The sequence below is a fragment of the Lithobates pipiens genome, unplaced genomic scaffold (assembly GCF_037356315.1).
Source record: "Lithobates pipiens isolate NorthernLeopardFrog02 unplaced genomic scaffold, aLitPip1_a1.2 Scaffold_3, whole genome shotgun sequence".
Classification (NCBI taxonomy): Eukaryota; Metazoa; Chordata; class Amphibia; order Anura; family Ranidae; genus Lithobates; species Lithobates pipiens.
The window spans coordinates 10,274,426-10,298,537 of NW_027507790.1; the positions used below are offsets into that span (position 1 = coordinate 10,274,426).

A 24,112-nucleotide genomic window follows, 5' to 3' on the forward strand; every position below is an offset into this window, starting at 1 on the left:
TCTCTCTCCCCACTGCTGATCGGAGCTCCTCTCCCTCCCATGCATTGTTGAGTTCCTATCCAGCACTGATCGCTCACATAGCTCTACACAATGATCTCTAATGATACAAAGAGCCGATCGGGGAGCATTCAGGCGCTCAGCACGCTACGATCGAACGTAGCAGCCATCAGCTCCATAGCACGGCTCACGCCGTCCGCCGAATTTTAATGAAACAATTAATAACGTGAACGATTCCACAACAATAGCCGCGCCGTGTATAGCGGAGGATGGCAACAGTGTAAAGGATTCCCATGCACGCATCGCCCCCTGCCGGCGCCGCAAGGGATACGCAGGCGAGAGGGCTGCGCGAGACAGAGCGGCGCGAGCTCGCCTCTCTACCCCCCCACCTCTCTCTCCTCCTCCTCCGGCGCTTCGCCGCCCCGTCACGTGCAGCGCGCCGGCCAATCGCGCTCCGTGTTGTCGCGGCCGGACGCCATTGCTGCTGTCAGAGAGGCGAAGCTCCGGTCAGTGTGTGAGAGAGATACGAGCGGCGGGAGAGGCCAGGGACCCCGAACTGTTCAACGACTTAGAGGGGAGTCGGGCCAAGCACAGCTTCCGGCACGTCGGGAGGGTCCTGTGGAGAGAGGGGGGATTGGAGCCCCGTGAAGCCCCCGAGGCCTCCTCCTGTGACACGGGGCGGTCTCCCCTCAGCGGCCAGTGTGTGTGATAGAGAGTGTATCTCCCGCCTGGCCCCCTGTGTGTGAGAAGGTACCTGGACTCCTCCTGGCATTACATTCCCTGACAAGCAGGGGGAGGCCGCGGCGCTTCCTTCTCTCCTCCCCACCTCTTCCTCCCTGCCCCTCTCTCTCTTATCCCACGACCGCCCGCCAGCCTGCCCCTCCCCCACACGGGTGACTCATTTCTCCGCGCCCGATCATAGGCACATCGTCTGGCCGATGACAATTGCCCGCCGATCTCTACAGGACATTGCGACATCCATGTGATTTCCTCAAGACTGCTCCTGTCCCTTCCCCTCCCCCCTCCCACAGAGGCTTTTGTCGGTCTCCCTAAGACCCGGAGGATCAGGCCTAGGCCTGCCTAGCAACACTGCACCCCCCCCCCACACCCCAATTTCCGATCGGATCCAGAGTTTTAGGTCTCAGACATGCCCAGCTCTGCTAGCCAGGCTCCCGGAGGATCATGACTGCAGCGGCGAACTGGGCAGCCAACGGGGCGAGCCTGGAGGATTGCCACTCCAACCTCTTCTCTCTGGTAAGGAGGCCACAATGGCTGTGTGTGTGTGAGAGAGATCTGTCACTGTATGTCTTGTCTGATCGGTCCCTGTGTGTGTCTTGTCTGATCGGTCCCTGTGTGTACTGTGTACGGTCCCCCTCCTCCCCCCAGGGGACTGTCACTTTGCTCTTTCCTCTCTATTTACAACATGTGTTTATGATCGGAGCACAGGCTCTGTGTGGTGTCATGTAGGTCCAGGGCTGGCCCCCTCTGCTATCACCTTCCTGTGATTGGTGGATTCCGCTCTGACATCTCTACATGGTGCTGTGTCACTACCCAGTTTTCAAATTCCCCGACGTCTACCCTTCCATTCATCTTTCACTTTCTACTTCTCCTGTTCTTTATGTCCCCCACCTCTGATAGTGACCTGGCCTGAATCATCACACCCTTTATCTCTAATTCACTCATCTTCTATGTTGTGGTTTTGTGTGTTGCTTTGTTCAACAGTGGTTGTGTGTTTGTTTTTTCTAAGATGGGAGAAGCTGTGTATGGCAACCACTCAGCATTTAGCTTTCAATTTCAAAGTGTTACCATTAATGTAAAGTCTATATATATATATATATATATATATATATATATATATATATATATATATATATATATATTTTTTTTACATAACAAACTTGTTATACTTACCTGCCCTGTGCAGTGGATATACGCAGAGCAGCCCAGATCCTTCTCTTCTTTGGCTCTCCTAGCCCCTCCCTCCTGTTGAGTGCCCTCACAGCAAGCAGCTTTCTTTGGGGACACCTGAGCCGAGTCACTTTCATACACAGAGCCCCAGTTCAGCCCCACTCCGCTGTCTCCCGATTGGCTCACTGACTTTGATAGCAGTGGGAGCCAATGGCGCTGCTGCTGTGTCCTCAGCCAATCAGGAGGGAGAGTCCCAAACAGCCGAGTCACTTGTGGACATTGCTGGATGGAGATACTTACCCACCCTGTGCAGTGGATGTACACAGAGCATCCCAGATCCTCCTCTTCTCGGGTCCCTCTTTGGCTCTCCTGGTCCCTCCCTCCTGTTAATTGCCCTCACAGTAAGCAGCTTCCTGTGGGGACACCTGAGCCGAGTCACTTTCAGACACAGAGCCCCGGTTCGGCCCCACCCACTCTCTCCCCTGATTGGCTCACTGACTTTGACAGCAGTGGGAGCCAATGGCGCTGCTGCTGTGTCCTCAGCCAATCAGGAGGTAGAGTCCCAGACAGCGGAGTCACTTGTGGACATTGCTGGATGGAGATAGGGTTCAGGTAAGTATTAGGGGGTGCTGGGATGGCTGCCACACAGAAAGCTTTTTATCTTAATGCATTAGGAAAAAAAAAAAGCTTCCGACTTTACAACCCCTTTAACTGATATGTAAAGGCATTTAAAAAAAAAAATGTAAATAATAAACATGTTCTACCTACCTGTTCTGTGCAGTGCTGTTGTACAGAGTGGCCTCTAAAATGGTTTTAAAGGCAGAAGAATGCATTAAGATAAAAAAAACCTTTAGTGTGCATCAGCTGCCCCCCCCCCCCCCCAATACCTGAACCCCATCTCGATCCAGCAGTGTTGCACAAGAGCCCCAGCTGTCTCGGACTCTCCCTCCTGATTGGCTCCCACTGCTGTCAGTCAAAGTCAGTGAGGAAATAGGGGCCAGGGCTGAGCCACTGCTTGCCATAGGGGAACAAGGGAGGAGGGGCCAGGTGCTCTGCTGAGGGACCTGAAAAGACCAGGATCCAGGCTGCTCTGTGCAAAACCACTACAGAGCAGGTACTTATAACATGTTTGTTGTTTTTATACAAAAAAAAAAAAGACTTTAACCTCCTCTTCTGGGGTCCCCCACTAGCACTCTCTGCTGCTCCTCTTCCATGTGTCCCCACAGCAAGGCACATGTTATGGGGGCACATACTTATGTGGGTGCACTCCCAAGCTAGGCTGTTTGCATCCATAGACACACAGCAGCACAACTCCACCCCCTTCTCGATTCCTACTATCCAGATTTGACTTACTGCGGCAGGAGCCAATGGCTACCAATGCTGCCTGTGTTTACTGTGAGACTATGCAGTGCAGGGCTGCAGCCATGACAGAGCTGGATTGTGAGAGGAAGCTGGTACATGTTTAGGGATGGTGAGGAGTTCAGGGAATGTATTAATGCAGAACTATACTCCCCTTCGCTCCAGCAATGTGGCGTGTCTTGTCTCAATCGCTGGCCGCTCTCATTGGCCAAATGGGGATCACATCACTTCTGCACATGTGCGGCAGTTCAGTCAAATTTGGCATTGCCGAATTTGTACAGTCACTGTACAGGGGCAAACAGCCAGGTAAGTAACTTTAATGCAGAAGAGACAAAGCATGTTTCTTCTGCATTAAAATTCCTGTCTTTTTGCTCAACTCCTATTTTTGGCTCAAAATTCCACTGTAAAACAGAACAATACTCACCTCGGCTCCAGAGATGTTGTATTCTCAAGCTCCTGGCCCAGCTGTTGACATCTTTGGATGACCAGCCTCTGGGTCTCGGTCACCAGGTGCTGTGATTGGCCAGGCGTGGATGATGTCAAGTTCAGTCCGCTTCAGCATTACAAATTTGTACAGAGCTGCGCATGCACAAGGGATAACAGGGAGGTAAGTAACTTTAATGCAGATAAACATGTCTCTTCTGCATTAAAATTCCTGCCTGTTCATCCTTATTTATTTTTGGCCCAAAGTACAACTTAAAGGTAAAAAAGTTTACACTTTAGGGTCCATGCACAAAAGATGGCTTAAAAAATGCCCCAGCCTCTGACAGAAAAAGCAGCCTACAAATGCTTATAGTGGCTCATATTGATTGCACAAGGTTTTATGAATCTGCTTTGATGAGCGTTTTTTTATTTCAAAACCTTCTCCTCTGCTCATTTTTCACTTTAATCAATGTAGAATTGTATGTGCTGAACGCTCCTAAAGTCTGTGTTTATGAGCGTTCAGGTGTCCTTTTAAGCTCAAAAGCTACTCTTCAGAACATGACTTTGGAGGGTTTTTTTCTGCCACTAAACTCCTGAAACCGCTTATACAGGCATACCCCACTTTTAAGCACACAATGGGGTTTATTTACTAAAGCTGGAAAGTGCAAAATCAGGCTCACTTCTGCATAGAAACCAATGAGTTTCCAGGTTTTATTACCAAAGCTTAATTGAACAAGCTGGGGTTAGAAGCTCATTGGTTTCTATGCAAAAGTGAGCCTGATTTTGCACTTTCCAGCTTTAGTAAATAAACCCCATTGTGTACTTAAAAGTGGGGTATGCCTGTAGTGTGCATGGACACTTAGGCCAACATAGAGGGGAGTTTAGAGGTGGAGAAAAAAAATCTCAAATGCCTGTAAAAGCATTTTTTTTTTTTGAGCTGCAGTGTGCATGAGGCCATAAAGTGATTGTGAATATACAATGTTACAGACACATTCTAATGTAGTTAATGATGCCAGTAACATAACTGCTTTTGCTTAGTTTAAAGCTGAACTAAACCTTTCTGTCTTTTACAGTCAAGGAAGCTGCCATCTTGGCTTCTGTTTGATCTGCAGTTGCCATGGTGTTGCACATGTGATGAGTTATGACACCAGTCATTTGATGGCTTGGCAGTTTGGTTGAGAGAAAAAGCAACCGCCACAGTTCTCATTCATGGAAAGCTTTGAATGTAACTGTTTTGGAAACTTAAACAGTGGTTTAGTTCCACTGCAAGAAATAACCTTTCATACCTTTTTTACAAGGTTAAAAGTTCTGTCATGCAAACATGCATCTCCTCTTCTTGATTTGGGGGGGATTACCGGACACTGTGCAGCACATAGTCCCCGGAATCCATAAAGAATGTCTTGGACGCTTTTTACGAACTCCAGTGCACTTCCACAAGACAAATGTTGGTGTGGGTGACAGATTCATATGTTCATGTTGTACACAAGTACATGAATCTGGGTAACATATTGAGTGTACATGCAGACACTCCAACCTCTGTACAACAGTGCTCCCTTACCACCAACTGTCACACAGACAGCGCAGTAGTGGGGGAGTTCTGTGCATGGGGGACAGAGCCTGACAAGGATTTACAGACACCAGTTGCCCATCAGCTCCACTCCGCATGTGATTAACGGCAGATCCTTAGCCAGTAGACAGCCTGCCATTGGCTAAAGAATCAATCCACTGCCTGCTGTTAATTAGAAGGTGAATGTGAACCTATTGGGGAGCTAGTGTCTCAGTTTCCCCTTCAGACTCCACCCACTGCAATGTCATTGGTTGTTAGGAGGCTGTGAAGCAGCAGTGAGACACGGAAGGAGTAGCAGCCGTGACTATGCCACTCTGCTACACTGTAGACGGGACAGGCATTCTGCCTTTTCTGTATGCCAATTAAGAGTAGGTCTTTAATTACCTCCCAGTTTTGTTATCTGCAATCTGGAGTAGTTAATTACTATCTGAACCTGTTGCACATGTTGGTAAAGTTACTAAAACAGGTGCTAGAGATTTTTGAATTTGGCGCAGCCCATTTTTAGGACCATAGCGACAAAAAACAATATTTGAATACGCCCCCCATTGTGCCTGTATTCTGTTCAGCCTGAGGCAAGATGTAAGCAGTGTGTTCAGGAGGCTGTACAAAGCACCCAATACATACATGCTGTTTGTCTGCACAGTGTCTTCTGTACCTCTGAATGGCCAGCCAAATGATGAAAACTGACCACACTAACACAGATCAGCTTCGGTGTGGTCAGTTTGAACAAGGATGGGAATGACTGGCATATAGTAAACAATAGGATTTCTGCTTGTAATAGGTTTTGATGCATGATAACAGATGAGTGTAAATAGGCCCTTTTTAAAACTTCCCCCTACTGATTGCTTTCACTTCTCTGGTTTCATTTCTTTGTCACCTGCAATCTACAGGAAAGGGTTTTGCTTCCAGTAAGATCTTTGACAATTGCTTCTGCAAGCCTGTTACTACTGTCTGAAAACATACCAGAAAAACTCTCAGCCTGAAGAGAGAATCTATTCTAAACAGACTTTTTGTCCCGTTTATTGTGGGTTGTCGCAGAGTAGGTAAAATGTGAGTTATGTCACTGTACAGAAAGGTAATACATAAGGCAGCATGTTAACAGATTTAACAGATAATGCAGATTCAGAGAATTGAATGACAGAGCTTATAAAAAAAAAAAACATCAAATATGGATTGACAACATACTGCACTCCAACAGAGCCTTTTTATGTGAGGCTTATTGTAACTGGTCTTCCTTGCCTACTTTTTTGCTAACTTGTTACAGTTGGAAGTATACTTTTATATTGTAGTTAGTGTGTTCTTTTGGTGTGTAGTTGGCTTTATCCACTACCTGAATGATTTTTGGGTAAAGAAAGATCACTTTCAGATCTGTGTCAACAAAGATCTCTTTTGATGTATACATACATTGACACCGCTTGATGCTGCATTCCACAACACACATGGTCGAGCAAGTGTTTTATTGTGACTGTCCCAGTTACTGTCACTCCGATTTTTCATTCTTAATGCTATCAATCTTTAGAGTTTTCCCAGAGGATTGTCGCTCTTGCTTCACTACACTATTCTGCCTACAGAGAAATGGTCTGTTGTGAAATGATGTACTCCTCCAGTAAACCTACATTCATGTGTATCTAAACGAATGAAGCTAATTTGGCAAATTCTCACATAAATAAAATCATTCTTGTTTTAAAAGGAGTATAATGGTACAGGTTTTGGTGAGGTGGGACTAAAGGAATCAAAAATCTCTCTAGCTGAATTAGTGCATAGCATGGTAATGTCGTCCTTAGAACAGAAGGTGTTCGCATGTCTCATTTATTACATACCCCACCCCAAAAAAAGAGGATTTATAAGAGCAAATCATTTGCTTTATTTAAAGAAGAAACTTGGGAACAAAAGGAAGATGCTGGGTTACAGATAGTTAAACCTAAGGTGGTGTATGCCGCCTCCTGGGTTGCTTGCTTGTTGTTTTCAATTTACGCTTTCCTTGAGCTCTCGCTATACTTTGGGCTCTCTGTTTAGGAGACTTTTGCTGCTCTCCTGCGCACAAGTCATTTTGTCTGCCCCTCCTCTCCCCTGTTTATTCACAGAACACTTTAGGGTTGATTTACTACAACTGGAGAGTGCAAAATCTGGTGTAGCTCTGCAAAGAAACCAATCAGATTCCAGAATTGTGTTTGTCAGCGTTTAATTGAACAAGCTGAAGTTAGAAGCTGATTGGCTACTATGTACAGCTGCACCAGATTTTGCACTCTCCGGTTTTAGTAAATCACCCCCTTTGTATTCTGTGAACCCATTCACAAAACACAAAGCATTCTGTGATTCTGTGTGCATTCTGTGTGCAAGAAATAAGGGGACAGCTGCTGGGAAGGAGAGCTGCAAGGTTCTTTTTTTGAGCATTGGAAGCATAGCAAAAACGATACTGTTGGTGCTCAATGAAAGTTTAAATTGTAAATAACAGGCAGTGACCAAGGAGGCAGCTTACACCTCCTTAGATTTAACTATTGGAACCCTGCAGCTTATTTAAAAGTTTGTACCTAGAGTTTTTATTTATTTTTTTCAACACTATATTATCCTTGCGTATTAGTTGATAAAAAAACTTATTAACAAGGAACAGGTGCACCATTATACAACTGTATAAGCATCCATATATTTTATTAATGAAGTATGTGTGTATGTGTATATGTATATATATATATATATATATATATATATATATATATATATATATATATATATATATATATATATATATATATATATATATATATATATATATATATGTATATGTATATGTATATGTATGTGTGTGTGTATGTAGTCTGTATTAAAAAAAAATATATACTTTTCTGAAAATTGTTACAATGGGTTGGTGCGGAATCTTGAGGTGCTTTGATGAGATATATTGGTAAAGGATTATAAAAAGGAGTAAATGTTCTATTTTTTTTTTTCAAGTATTTTTTGCGATATTCATTTGCCTTGCAACTTCTGCATTATCTGTGGAGCAGATGTTTGTAGGATTAGTGAGCTTGTACATATGTCATTGTTGTCATATTCACTGATTTTGTTGTATTGTTGCTTTTTTACTTCTCCTAAACAATGCATTGCGTATTAGAAATAAACATCTTCACAATTCATACTTTTATACTTTACAGGGGTACACACCTAAATAAAAACTTGGCGGGGGGGGGGGGAATATATATATATATATATATATATATAATATATATATATACACACACGTGTGTGTTATGCAACAAGCCATTTTGTAATTCAATATTATATTAATAAAATTGCCTTTTATTTTCAATCTGCAGCAGCTCTAATTTTCAAAAACTGTCAACAAATTAGCGTGTCGCTTTGCAGTATGAAATCTGGAGGCATCCTTTACACCATAGACCAAGGATATGCAATTGGTGGACCTCCAGCTGTTGCAAAACTACAAGTCCCATCATGCCTCTGGGGGTCATGTATGTGGCTGTCAGTCTTGCTATGCCTCATGGAACTTGTAGTTCTGCAACAGCTGGAGGTCCGCTAATTGCATATCACTGTCGTAGCCAAACAAAATGCCCCTGGAATCTTGGTTCCTGCCTGAAGTCGGCATTGATACAATTCAGGCATTCCCTGTAAAAATGTCATGGTGAGGTAGGATCATTTACTATATTTGAGATTGTTCACATAAGAATATTCACTTAAAATATTCCGTTATCCAATCATATAAAAAGCAAACTCCTGTTTGTTTATAGCTTCTGTGGATGATTGACTATCTGAAGTGAATATTCACATAATTTATTGTGTGAACAGTCTCAACCTCTTTAATAAACCAGCCGCACCTTCTAAGGACCATTTTCTCTAAAGAGATTCAGACACTGATCCTCACATTCTGAGAAAGCACATTAAATAATCAGCAATTTCTTCAGAAGCGTGTGAATCTGAAACTGCCAAAACATTTGTTAAATCCTTGAAATGTGTACAGTCCGCCTAAAGAATTTGTTTTATTTCTGTACACCTTAACCACTTGCCGACCGCCGCACGACGATATACGTCGGCAGAATGGCACGGGCAGGCATATGGGCGTATATATAAGTCCCTGCCTGCCCGCGGGTGGGGGGCCCGATCGGGCCCCCCCCCGGTGCCTGCGGCGGTCGGCATTCCTTCGAGAGCGATCCGGGATGAGGGGGCGGCCATTCATTCATGGCCACCCCCTCGCGATCGCTCTCGACGAATGGAAATCCCCCGTGACATCACTTCCTCTCCTGTAATGTAAACACAGGAGAGGAAGTGATGTATTCTCTCCTCCGTGTCGGTATTTTTCGTTCCGACACGGAGGAGAGCGGATCGGTGAGTTGCACCAACACTCTACACACACAGTAGAACATGCCAGGCACACTCACACCCCCCCTTTACCCCCCGATCACCCCCCCAATTACCCCTGCCCCCCAGTCACAGTGACACCAATGTCATTTTTTTTATTTTTTTTTTTGCATTGGTGTCATTTGTGACTGTAATAACTGTTAGGGCAGTTAGAGTTAGCCCCCTTTAGTTCTAATGTACCCCCCTAACCCCCCCAATAAAGGTTTAACCCCGTGATCACCCCCCGTCGCCAGTGTCACTAAGGCTGGGTTCACATTGCAGCGGTTTATGAGAACTAATGTGATTCGCACCGCACTGCAGTGCAAATCACATCCGATCTCTGTGCGATTCGAGTTCAGCCATTCGCCGCACCCGCCGCACCCGCCGCAAATTCGCACGGGACCCTTTTTTTGGCCCGCAGCAGAATCGGATCGCATGGGTGTTCACACCATGCGATCCGAGTTTGCAGATCGCACTGCGATATGCGAACTGATCTGGGGGTGTCAGTAACATTTCACTGACACTCCCAGCAGTTCGCATAGGGCAGTGTGAACTGCCGCCGGGAGGCATGCGATGCGGGAACCCGCCGCGGATTCGCGGCGTTTCCGCATCGCTCCAGTGTGAACCCAGCCTAATAAGCGATCATTTTTCTGATCGCCGTATTAGTGTCACAGGTGACGCTAGTTAGGCAGGTAGGTATTTAGGTTCGCCGCAGCTTTTTATAGCGCCAGGGACCCCCATATACTACCGCATAAAGCCCCCTGATTGCCCCCTAGTTAACCCTTTCACCTGTGATCACCATATAACTGTTACAGGTGACGCTGGTTGGTTAGTTATTTTTTTATAGTTTCAGGGCACCCGCCATTTATTACCTAATAAAGGTTTAACCCCCTGATCACCCAGCGGGTGTCATTTGTGACTAATAACTGTTAGGGTAGTTAGGGTTAGCCCCCTTTAGTTCTAAGGTACCCCCCTAACCCCCCCAATAAAGGTTTAACCCCGTGATCACCCCCCGTCGCCAGTGTCACTAAGGCTGGGTTCACATTGCAGCGGTTTGAGAACGGATGTGATTCGCACCGCACTGCAGTGCAAATCACATCCGATCTCTGTGCGATTCGAGTTCAGCCATTCGCCGCACCCGCCACACCCGCCGCACCCGCCGCAAATTCGCACGGGACCCTTTTTTTGGCCCGCAGCAGAATCGGATCGCATGGGTGTTCACACCATGCGATCCGAGTTTGCAGATCGCACTGCGATATGCGAACTGATCTGGGGGTGTCAGTAACATTTCACTGACACTCCCAGCAGTTCGCATAGGGCAGTGTGAACTGCCGCCGGGAGGCATGCGATGCGGGAACCCGCCGCGCATTCGTGGCGTTCCCGCATCGCTCCAGTGTGAACCCAGCCTAATAAGCGATCGTTTTTCTGATCGCTGTATTAGTGTCACAGGTGACGCTAGTTAGGCAGGTAGGTATTTAGGTTCGCCGCAGCTTTTTATAGCGCCAGGGACCCCCATATACTACCGCATAAAGCCCCCTGATTGCCCCCTAGTTAACCCTTTCACCAGTGATCACCATATAACTGTTACAGGTGACGCTGGTTGGTTAGTTATTTTTTTATAGTTTCAGGGCACCCGCCATTTATTACCTAGTCTCACTAGTGTACCCCTAAATTTAGGGGTGTCTACTTTCCAAAATGGGGTCATTTGGGGGGGGTTTGTGCCATCTTGGCATTTTATGGCCTTCAAAACTGTAACGCCCTTAGAAAGCCTGAAGGCGGTGCTTGGTTTTCGGGGCCCCGTACGCGGCTAGGCTCCCAAAAAGTCCCACATATGTGGTATCCCCGTACTCAGGAGAAGCAGCAGAATTTATTTTGGGGTGTCATTTCACATATGCCCATGGCATGCGTGAGCAATATATCATTTAGTGACAACTTTGTGAAAAAAAAAAAAAAAAAAAGTTTGTCATTTTCCCGCAACTTGTGGCAAAATATAAAATATTCCATGGACTCAACATGCCTCTCAGCAAATAGCTTGGGGTGTCTACTTTCTAAAATGGGGTCATTTGTGGGGGTTTTGTGCCATCTTGGCATTTTATGGCCTTCAAAACTGTAATAGGTAGTGAGGAGTGAAGTCAAATATTTACGCCCTTAGAAAGCCTGAAGGCGGTGCTTGGTTTTCGGGGCCCCGTACGCGGCTAGGCTCCCAAAAAGTCCCACATATGTGGTATCCCCGTACTCAGGAGAAGCAGCAGAATTTATTTTGGGGTGTCATTTCACATATGCCCATGGCATGTGTGAGCAATATATCATTTAGTGACAACTTTGTGAAAAAAAAAAAAAAAAAGTTTGTAATTTTCCCGCAACTTGTGGCAAAATATAAAATATTCCATGAACTCAACATGCCTCTCAGCAAATAGCTTGGGGTGTCTACTTTCTAAAATGGGGTCATTTGTGGGGGTTTTGTGCCATCTTGGCATTTTATGGCCTTCAAAACTGTAATAGGTAGTGAGAAGTGAACTCAAAAATTTACGCCCTTAGAAAGCCTGAAGGCGGTGCTTGGTTTTCGGGGCCCCGTACGCGGCTAGGCTCCCAAAAAGTCCCACATATGTGGTATCCCCGTACTCAGGAGAAGCAGCAGAATTTATTTTGGGGTGTCATTTCACATATGCCCATGGCATGTGTGAGCAATATATCATTTAGTGACAACTTTGTGAAAAAAAAAAAAAAAAAAGTTTGTAATTTTCCTGCAACTTGTGGCAAAATATAAAATATTCCATGAACTCAACATGCCTCTCAGCAAATAGCTTGGGGTGTCTACTTTCTAAAATGGGGTCATTTGTGGGGGTTTTGTGCCATCTTGGCATTTTATGGCCTTCAAAACTGTAATAGGTAGTGAGAAGTGAACTCAAAAATTTACGCCCTTAGAAAGCCTGAAGGCGGTGCTTGGTTTTCGGGGCCCCGTACGTGGCTAGGCTCCCAAAAAGTCCCACATATGTGGTATCTCCGTACTCAGGAGAAGCAGCAGAATTTATTTTGGGGTGTCATTTCACATACGCCCATAGCATGTGTGAGCAATATATCATTTAGTGACAACTTTGTGTAAAAAAAAAAAAAAAAAAATTTTTTTTTGTCATTATTCAATCGCTTGAGGCAAAAAAATAAAATATTCAATGGGCTCAACATGCCTCTTATCAATTTCCTTAGGGGGTCTACTTTCCAAAATGGGGTCATTTGGGGGGGTTTTGTACTGCCCTGCCATTTTAGCACCTCAAGAAATGAGATAGGCAGTCGTAAACTAAAAGCTGCGTAAATTCCAGAAAACGTACCTTAGTTTGTAGATGTGACAACTTTTGCGCAAACCAATAAATATACAATTATTGACTTTTTTTTTACCAAAGACATGTGGCTGAATACATTTTGGCCTAAATGTATGACTAAAATTGAGTTTATTGGATTTTTCTAATAACAAAAAGTAGAAAATATCATTTTTTTTCAAAATTTGCGGTCTTTTTACGTTTATATCGCAAAAAATAAAAATCGCAGAGGCAATCAAATACCATCAAAAGAAAGCTCTATTTGTGGGAAGAAAAGGACGCAAATTTTGTTTGGGTACAACATTGCATGACCGCGCAATTACCAGTTAAAGCAGCGCAGTGCCAAAGTGTAAAAAGACCTCTGGTCATTTACCAGCAAAATGGTCCGGTCTGAAAGTGGTTAATAAATGCCTTTGCATTTTTGTATAGGTACCTGTGATTTTTTAAGTATAATTTTGAATGCTATAAGTTTACCCCATCTTTGTTGTCAAGCAGTGTTCTTTACCTTTTTCTCAGGACCTTCAGCTTTTATAAGAGTACTGGGGTTGATTTACTAAAACTGGAGAGAGATTAATCTGGTGCAGCTTTGCACAGAAAGCAATTGGCTTCGAGGTGTTTTATTTATTTTTTTATCAAAGGTTAAAACTGAGTTTCAACCGTTTTTGTGTGTATTAAAAGTCAGCATCTACAAAAAGTGTAGCTGCTGGCTTTTATTAAACACGCACTCACCTGTCCCACAATCCAGTGATCTGGCCGAAGCCTCCGTTCTATCCCCCGCCTTCCACCGACATCACTAGTGTGGGTACCCGGCTGTGACAGAGAAAAGCCAATGTAGCACCAATATTTAAAAAGGGCCCAAAATACATCCCGGGGAATTACAGACCAGTTAGGCTAACATCAATAGTATGCAAGCTCTTGGAGGGGTGATAAGGAACTATATATACCGTATTTTTCGGACGATAAGGCGCACCGGATTATAAGGCGCACTAGCAACGACCGGCTAATATAATGGATATTTCCATATATAAGGCGCATCGGACTATAAGGCGCACTGGATTATAAGGCGCATTTAATGAAACACAACTCGGATGCGGTACTGTAAGTCAAATTTTATTCAACTCTTTAGCAATAACCATAAAATGGTCTATAACAATAACTTAACACTGTTCAATTAAATACAAAACCAGACAATTATTTTTTCACTTTATTCTTCAATAACTATTAACACTGTTCAGTTACCGGTGAATACCGTACAAAACCAGACACTCACTTTTTCACTTTATTCTTCTCCCGCAAATCCATCAAATTCTTCATCTTCAGTGTCTGAGTTTAACAATTGGGCGATTTCGGCATCAAGCACGCCCGTATCCCTCTCATCATTCTCATCAGTATCCGAGTCAGGCTCGTTGCTGTCATCGGTACCGGTACTTAGCTGTTCAGTGATAATTCCGGACTTCTTGAAAGCTCGGATTACACTGGTGACTGATACCTTCGCCCAGGCATCCACGATCCACTGGCAGATAGTGGCGTAACTCGCCCGGCGTTGCCTCCCTGTGTTGGTGAATGTGTGTTCGCCTTCTGTCATCCAATGCTCCCACGCAGCTCGCAGTTTAACTTTAAACGACCTGTTGACACCTATATCTAGTGGCTGCAGTTCTTTGGTTAATCCACCTGGAATGATGGCAAGCACCGAATTAGTTTTCTTCACTTGGGCTTTGACAGTATCTGTCAGATGGGCGCGCATGGAGTCACAGACCAATAGGGATGGAGATTCGTGGAAAAAGCCGCCCGGTCTCTTGACGTAAACCTCTCTCAGCCACTCACTCATCTTCTCCTCGTCCATCCAGCCCTTCGGGTTAGCCTTGATGATGATGCCAACCGGAAACTTTTCTTTTGGCAGAGTCTTCCTCTTGAAAATTACCATGGGTGGTAGTTTCTGGCCATTAGCCTGGCAACCGAGAACTACAGTGAAGGATGACTTTTCGTTTCCTGTAGTGCGTATAGATACCGTACTGGTCCCTGTTCTCTCGACAGTACGGTTTACAGGGATATCAAAGGTAAGGGGGACCTCGTCCATGTTGGTGATGTGCTCTGGTCGGATTTTCTGTTCATTGATCTTGTTCTTGCAGTAGGTATGGAAAATGGCCATCTTTTCTTCGTAATCCTTTGGCAGTTGCTGTGACATAGTGGTTCTTGTGCGGATAGAGAGATTCCGCCTTTTCATGAAACGGAAGCACCAAGAGGGACCTCCTCGAAAGTCGTTGATCTCCATGTCGCGTGCGATCGCTGTTGCTTTGAGTCGAATAGAGACAGTAGAGACGCTTCTACCTGCGGTTCTCTGTTCAATAACCCACTGTTCAATTTTGTCCTCCAACCGTGGCCATCTTGCTTTGTTTCCTCGGAAACTCAGTTTGGTCTTCTTTACCTGGCGCAGGGCATCTTCTTGCTTCCTCCACTTTCGTACCATTGATTCATTAATGTTGAATTCTCTCGCAGCTACTCTATTTCCATGCTCTACTGCATGACTGATAGCCTTCAGTTTGAAATCCGCTTCGTAAGCATGTCTCTTAACAGGAGCCATTTTTGGGGCAGCGGGTATACCGTAGAAAATGAACGAATGAATGCACACACCTCCTGACTAAGATGGCCGTAATGCTCACGAAGCTGCACTGCTTGGATTGGGCATTACGGCCATCTTAGTCAGGAGGTGTGCGCATTCATTCGTTCATTTTCTACGGTATACCCGCTGCCCCAAAAATGGCTCCTGTTAAGAGACATGCTTACGAAGCGGATTTCAAACTCATCGCTATCAGTCACGCAGTAGAACAACCTAAGAGAGGTTTACGGTACGTCAGTTTACGGTAAGAGACCGGGTGGCTTTTTCCACGAAGGTCATATATAAGGCGCACCGGATTATAAGGCGCACGGTCGATTTTATGAGAAAATTTAGGCTTTTACGTGCGCCTTATAGTCCGAAAAATACGGTACAAGATTTTAGTAATGAGAACGGTATCATTAGCAGTAATCCACGTGGTTTCAGGAAGAATCATTCTTACCAAACCAATCGATTAACCTTCTATGAGGAGGTGAGTTGCCATCTAGATAAAGGAAAGCCCGAAGAAGGGTTGTATCTGGATTTTGCAAAAGCATTTGACACAGTTCCCCATAAACGTTTACTGTACAAAGTAAGGTCCGTTGGTATGCCCCATAGGGTGAGTACATGGATTGAAAACTGGCTAGAGTTATAAAGAGGGTGTTGATAAATGGGCAATACTCAGAATGGTCAGGGGTGGGAAGAGGGGTCCCTTAGGATTCTGTGCTGGGACCAATCCTATTTATTCTGTTCATAAACCACCTGGAGGATGGGGTAAACAGTTCAATCTCTGTATTTGCAGACAATACTAAGCTAAGCAGCGCAATAACTTCTCCGCAGGATGTGGAAACCTTGCAAAAAGATCTGAACAAATTAATGGGGTGGGCAACTACATGGCAAATGAGGTTTAATGTAGAAAAATGTAAAATAATGCAGTTGGGTGGCAAAAATAGGAATGCAATCTATACAATGGGAGGAGAACCTCTGGGGGGAATCTAGGATGGAAAAGGACCTGGGGGTCCTAGTAGATGATAGGCTCAGTAAGGTGCTGTTAACACATCAAACAATATTGGCATGCATTAAAAAGGGGATTAATTCCAGAGATAAAACAATAATTCTCCCACTCTACAAGACTTTGGTCTGGCTGCACCTGGAGTATGCGGTCCAGTTCTGGCCACCAGTCCTCAGGAAGGATTACTGGAAATGGAGCGAGTTCAAAGAAAGGCAACAAAGCTAATAAAGGATCTGGATGATATTAGTTATGAGGAAAGATTGTGAGCACTGAACTTTTTCTCTCTGGAGAAGAGACGCTTGAGAGGGGATATGATTTCAATTTACAAATACCATACTGGTGACCCCACAATAGGGATAAAACTTTTTTGCGGAAGTTTAACAAGACTCATGGCTGCTCATTAAAATGAGAAGAAATTAGGTTTAACCTTAAACTACGTAGAGGGTTCTTTACTGTAAGGATGTGGAATTCCCTTCCACAGGCAGTGGTCTCAGCGGGGAGCATTGATAGTTTAAAAAAAAACTGTTAGATAAGCACCTGAACAACCACAACATACAGGGGATATACAATGTAATACTGACATAATCACACACATACAGTAGGTTGGACATGATGGACTTTTTTCAACCTCACCTACTATGTAATTATGTAAAGCAAGTCAATTTAAATCGCTAGTAAAAAGGCTTGATCAGCAATATCAGAACCGATTCAATCATGTAGTTTGTTGTGTACATAGATTTGCAAAACAATGGGGTAAAGAAATATTTCGTAACTTTGTTTTATCTCATGGTTACTGTGAAATTATGTGAATGAATCGATGCAGTGCATGCAATCTTGGATTGCAAGATTCATTGAATGAATTTACCAAAAATGTAAATATTGCAGAATGTACAGCCTCATGCTACATAACTAAACTAAATTTCATGCTGAATAAACTAAATTATTAAAGAGGAAGTAAACCCTGATGAGTTTACTTCCTCTTTCATTCCCTGCAAAGGCAAAGCATAATGGACTACTATGCATCGCATAGTAGTCCATTATGTGTCACTTACCTGACACAGGAGCCAGCGACGTCACCGCTGTCCCCTGTAGTCCAGCGCATCCATCTTCTCGGTGGGGTCTCGCAGCTACGCCGCTGTCATTCGGCGAAGCCGCGATTACGTCACTCCCGCGCATGCACACGGGAGCCGAAACGCACGGCAGCTCCATTGTTGGAAATGCTGCGCTCGGTGCGCCTGCACGCCGCTGTCTACGGCGCATGCACCGTAGACAGCGGTGCCTGTCTTCGGGCAAATATCCCCTAAACCGTATAGGTTTAGGAGATATTTCTTGGACCTACAGGTAAGCCTTAATCTAGGCTTACCTGTAGGTCAAAGTGGTTTGTAATGGTTTACAACCTCTTTAATGTATCCTAAATAGAAAACTATCTTTAGATAGATTTTTACTGCAAACGCATTTTATTAAAATAAATTAGGAAAAAAATCTAATTTTTTTTGGGGGGGGGGGGGGGGGGGGGGAGACATAAAATAAAAAATCATTGATTTTTATCCACCCCGGTGTTAATTTACTGCAGAAGTGTAACTGTGCCCTCATAGCCTTATTGGAGTACAAACTGTCACTTTAACCACTTGCAGACCGGACCATTTTGCTGGTCAAAGACCAGAGCACTTTTTGCGATTCGGCACTGCGTTGCTTTAACTGACAATTGCGTGGTCGTGCGACGTGGCTCCCAAACAAAATTGACGTCCTTTTTTTCCCCCACAAATAGAGCTTTCTTTTGGTGGTATTTGATCACCCCTGCGGTTTTTATTTTTTGCGCTATAACCAAAAATAGAGCGACAATTTTGAAAAAAACGCATTATTTTTTACTTTTTGTTATAATAAATATCCCCCAAAAATATATAAAAAACATTTTTTTCCCTCAGTTTAGGCCGATACGTATTCTTCTACATATTTTTGGTTAAAAAAAAAAAAACGCAATAAGCGATTATTGATTGGTTTGCGTAAAAGTTATAGCGTTTACAAAATAGGGATAGTTTTATAGCATTTTTATTAATAATTTTTTATTTTTTTTACTAGTAATGGCGGCGATCAGCGATTTTTATTGTGACTGCGACATTGTGGGGGACCCATCGGACATTTTTGACACATTTTTGGGACCATTGTCATTTATACAGTAATCACTGCTATATAAATGCAGTGATTCCTGTGTAAATGACACTGGCAGTGAAAGGGTTAACCAGTGGGTGGCAGTGTAGGGGTTAAGTGTTCCTAGGGGTGTGTTACTAACTGTGGGGGGGTTGGGCTTTCATTTAGTGAACACTGATCTCTGCTCCAATCACATGGAGCAGAGATCAGCGTCACTAGTTGCTAGGCAGAATGGAGAAATGTTGTTTACACAGCATTTCCTCCATTCGGCCGCTCCGTGAGACGATCGCGGGGATGCCCGCGGCGATCGAGTCCGCGGGTCCCGCGACCGGACTCACGGGGGTCCCGACCAGCGCGGGAGCGCGCCGCCAGCGGCACGCTCCCGATGGCAGGGCGGCATTGAATATTGGACGTACATGTACGCCAATATGCCTGCCCGTGCCATTCTGTCGACGTACATCGTCGTGCGCTGGTCGGGAAGTGGTTAAACAATCCAGTAGGTTTCATCAGGCTCTCAACAAGCTTTAGTACTGAGTCCCGCCAGCTGCACAATTTAACTGTTATGTAGTACTTATGTCTGTAGCAGCAGTGGGTTTTACCCGCAATAGAAGCCAGAAATGTGTACGTTTCACAAGCCTAAGGTCTACTTCCATGGATCCCCCCACATGGCACTGCTTGTTGTGCCCCCTATGATTGCAATAAAATTTAAATGAAAAGAAGTGTAAAAAAAAAAAATAGTTACACATAAGCACTTAAAGCCCCTGCCTACAAACATAAGTGGGTGCCTAAATACAAAAACATTGATTGTGCTACATACATACATACATACATACATACATACATACATACATACATATCACAGTGCACACCAGTGTGAAAGCAGTAAATCTAAAGCCATTGTTTGGGCTCTGTTCACATCTAGGCATTACTATTTTACAGGCGTTTTTTCAGGCATTTTTGTTTCAGCTGCCTCTAAACTCTCCTCTGTTATCTTATCAGCACGTGTACACAGGGTTGTTTATAGTTGTTTCCAGGCAGTTAAGTTTAGAAGCATTTTTTGGAAAGCAAAAAAAATGCGTTCAGGACAGATGTTCAGAGGCATTTGGAATGCCAAATGCCTGTAACAGCTTGTAAACGTGGTAACTTGCGCTTGGCCACGTTTCTTTTACAGGTGTTTTTAAAGGAGAATTTATTTTGTAAAAAATGCTTCTTAACACCACATGTAAACACGGCTTAAGGGACATTTTTAAACGTCGGTTACTATCTGTCAAGTTCAATTAAGGAGAGGATTTAAAAAAAAAAAAAATAAATAAAAAAAAAACCTCCCGCGCACATAAAGCCTTACAGATGACCTGTAAAGACTTTCAAAGCATTGAAAAATTTTGTGGACGGAAGTTTTGTTGTTATATGTACACATGCCATTTTAAGGATTGCCATGTATGGCATCTGTGCGCTCATCATAACCTCATCTTTTATATTTTATCATAAAAGTGGGTAATATATTGTGTTACATAGTTAGTCAGGTTGAAAAAAGACACAAGTCCATCCAGTTCAACCAAAAAAAAAATTATATATATATAAATCTCATACCAACCCATATACCCAATTCTATACCCACAGTTGATCCAGAGGAAGGCATAAAACCCCAGCAGAGCATGATCCAATTTGCTAAAGCAGGGGAAAAAATTGTTGTGTACTTGTTACTGAAAAGTAGAATTTGATAAAGCGCTGTGATAATATGTGACATAAAAACTGTAACTGCCACGATTTTATGTTCGCAGGCTGGGGTTTTAACTAATCTTTGGGCCTAAAATGTGCATCCCCCCCCCCCCCCAACTTTATTTAAAGATAGCACATGGTAAATACAGTCAGAAACATTAACATTGATGTTTAGGAAATGAAACACTTCCAAAAATAAGTCTGCACAACAAAAGCCTTTGCGTATATAAAGGTGAGCATGTAAATGTAGACAATACTCCAGGCATCAGGATCTAGGAAGTGTCTGTATCCCTCTTGGCATTTTACATGGTGGACACCAATTTTAACAAGGGGAAAAAGCAGCACAAGAAGAACAGTCTGAAAAGAGAAGAAGAGGAGGAAAAAAAAGAGGGGGTGGGGGGATGGGCTAGGGGAACCATTCATCCAGTCAAGCACTCCTTCCAGGCCTGGGGATCCAGCCTCTTCGTCTCCCATGCAAGGGATTTAAGTCACCAGCTCCGTGTACTCCTCAGAATAGACAAATTTGTGCCAGTAAAATAATTTTTTGAGAATGTTCTCACAAAGGCCTCTCTACGTAGCCACCAAGTCTTCTATAACATTGATTTTGGCTACTTTTTTTTCAACCAGACGGCAACTGATGTGGCCGCGTCTGCTTCCAAGAAAGTGGGATGCAGCTCTTCGCCGCTGTAAGCAGGGGAGGTAACATGGATCACCTGTAAACCTTACTTGGAATTCTGTGGTGATGCAAAAGGAAAATCGCAAGATCCTTCGGTAACTCCCGATCAGTGAATTTTTGGGTTATGCAGTGGACCCCTGTCCAGTAGGGCTGCAGGAGGCGGCAAGACCAAAAGATGCGACGAGAACCAGTCTCCTCCTCACATCTCAAACAATGATCCGAAGCTTGAGAGGACATCCTATGAATCTTCCCTGGCATATGATACCACCTGGTCGACACCTTAAAACCAGCCTCCTGGTCTTTAGTGCAAATGGATGTTTTGGAGGAGAATACACTTGTTTCTCTGTAAATTGTATCTCTAAGACCCCTTTCACACTGGAGGAATTTTTCAAGCGTTTTAGCGCTAAAGATGGCGCCTGACAAAAACCTCATCTGCAATACCAGTATGAAAGCCCAAAGGCTTTCACACTGGAGTGCTGCACTGGCAGAATGTTAAAGTCCTGCAGGCAGCTTCTTTGCAGCGCTTTAGGAGCGGCGAACACACCGCTCCTAAAGCTCCCCTGCCCATTGAAATCAATAGGCAGTGGCAATTTTAACCCTTTATTCGGCCGATAGCTTGGGTTAATAGCGCTCACAAATCTCTGCAAAAACAGCGGTAAAGCACTGCTTAAACTAGTGTCGCTTTACTGCCGACGCCCAGGTGCTATCAGTTCGAAAGGACCCTTACACTCGTTCCCACCTGGTGATATAAGGATGTCTAAAGTCTGGTGACAGAGAAATCAACAATTGGTAGGTCTGAGAGAGCGCATAATGCAGCGGAGACTGTTCTAGACATACTAGCTCAAAGGTAGTAAGTCGCATCTGGAGAGGGTAGCGAACCAATGAAGTGAGCCAATTGTAATTTTTGCCAGAAAGAGCAGAGTCATCTATGATTTGTTGTCTGGTCAGCTATTGGCAATGAAATGATGAGCCTGGGACCGTCCATCCAATTTAAAGTCCTAAAGCCTAGAGTCCTGGAGTTCGGGGCTGAAAGCAGGGTTGCCAATTTAGGGGGATTAAAATGTGCATTTTAGGATGTGTGCAAACAATGCAAAAATGATGAGGCAGTATAAGGGTTAAAGTGATAGCATTGCTGTTAAGATCTATATTTACCTCTCCATACTGGAATAGTAATTTACTTTAAATGCTTTAACCAAGCTGTGTGAAGCTATGCAAAAGCTTGCTTTATACACTGTTCTTATAAGCTGAAGCCCGTATGAACAAACCCTTAGGCTGCATTCACACCTGAGCATAGCTTTTTCAAGCGTTTTTTACCGCGATTCGCAGCGTTTTTTGCCGCGTTTTGTCGCGAATTTGTGCAGGGCAAAAGGTCACCAATGTTAAGCATTGAGCAGATACAGCGTCAAAACGCCCATAGAAACGCTCGTTGTCGCGCTAAACGCTCGAATCTAGCGTTTCCATTAGTTTCTATGGGAATGAAAACGCCCAAATTAGCCCGATTCGCGCAACAAAAAAGGGTCCGGAACTTGTTTGAGCTTCAGGCGACTTGGAGTGGAGATGTGAACCATCTCCATTGAGAATAATGTATTTTTTCCCCTCCAGCGTTTTGTAGCTTCAAGCGTAGGGCTACAAAACGCTCAGGTGTGAATGGGGTCTTAGTGAGGCCATCACAATTTTTTTATTCCTGTAAAAGCCAGACATTTTTGCTGCCTTTTTTTCTTGTCTTTTTAATCAATGCTGTCTGTTACCCTGTGACACGGATGTTGATTTCTTTTTTTACTGTAAATCCCTTTTGTGTGACCCATTCTTTTTCTGGAAAATCAGAAAAGGCACAGAAATCGGATACACAAACATCCTGACTGTAAGTGCCCATTCACACTATGTAGCATGTCACGCATATGTGTGTTTTTGCACTTAGTGTATATGACAGCCCATTCTTGTCCTGCATGAGACATACTTGACAAAGGTGCTCAAGTATCTTTTTGAGCTTTGAACTGTTATCTTCTGGTTTTACAGTGTGTGGTGTGTGTGTTTTTTTTTTTATTTGTATTTTTTTTTAGCTTGCCGTGTTTAGGGTGCCATTAATAAATGGCACCACAAGCACAACACACTTTTGCACACGCTAAACAAGGGTGAATCCATCCTAAAGAAGGTTGTTTTTCCATGTGTAAATACCTGGGTTTGTCTGCATCCCCTTAGACTTCATGTACACGGGGTGCTTTTCAACCTCCCCTGAACGATTTAAGTTGACAGATCGTAAACAATGTTTTACCACTATGCACCCATACCATAGCCAAAAGGCGGCTACAGCGCGGCGCTGAATTGCCGGGAGGGCATCTCTGGACATCCTCCTGTTTACTAGTTCCCCGCACGCTGCTGCGGGCGCACATTGGGCAAAATCTGTCACAGATCGTGCTAAATGGCCAATCACAACGGCCATTTAGCACACGATCAGAGTGTCCAATGAGGGATGATTTCATATGTAAACATATGAGATCATCTCTCATTCCCGGCTCTCTCCTCACACAGAGCCCACGTGTCAGGAGGGAGAGTGACCTGCGGCTGCAGCGTGAGTGTTTGAACACTAACACAATGCCACACACACAAAAAACACACGTCCACACAGTACCTACCTGACATCGGTGCCACCTGTCTGTGTCACGTGCCATCTGTCATCAGTACCATGTATCAGTGCCACGTATCAGTGTCATCAGTGTCACGTGTCATTGTCCTGGTGCTCCAGGACCTTCAAAAGTGTAATAGGTAGTCAACAATTTTAGATGTGTAATTTATGCTACTAGAACACCTGATGGTGCTCCCTGCATGTTGGGTCTCTCCTATGTGGCCAGGCTGTGTGATATTGTAATACTCAGGAGGAGTAGCAGAATGTGTATTTTGGGGCGTAATTTGTGCTATACACATGCCATGTCAGAGAAATAACTTATTACAATAACAATTTTGTGGGAAAAAAATGACATCAAAAAGTTCACCATGCAAATTACTAAATACCTTGGAATGTCTACTTTTAAAAAAAAAGGGTCATTTGGGG

General features: G+C 44.1%; 1 protein-coding gene across 1 annotated transcript in view; it reads left to right on the forward strand.

Moving 5' to 3' along the window:
* Window positions 1-439: 439 nt before the first annotated feature.
* Window positions 440-24,112, forward strand: part of MED13L (mediator complex subunit 13L) — a 227,212-nt gene continuing 203,539 nt past the window's right edge. Inside the window, exon 1 of the mRNA XM_077461264.1 lies at window positions 440-1,251. Coding sequence (XP_077317390.1) covers window positions 1,180-1,251 — 72 coding nt within the window. The 5' untranslated portion in view covers window positions 440-1,179. The remainder of the gene's footprint in view (window positions 1,252-24,112) is intronic.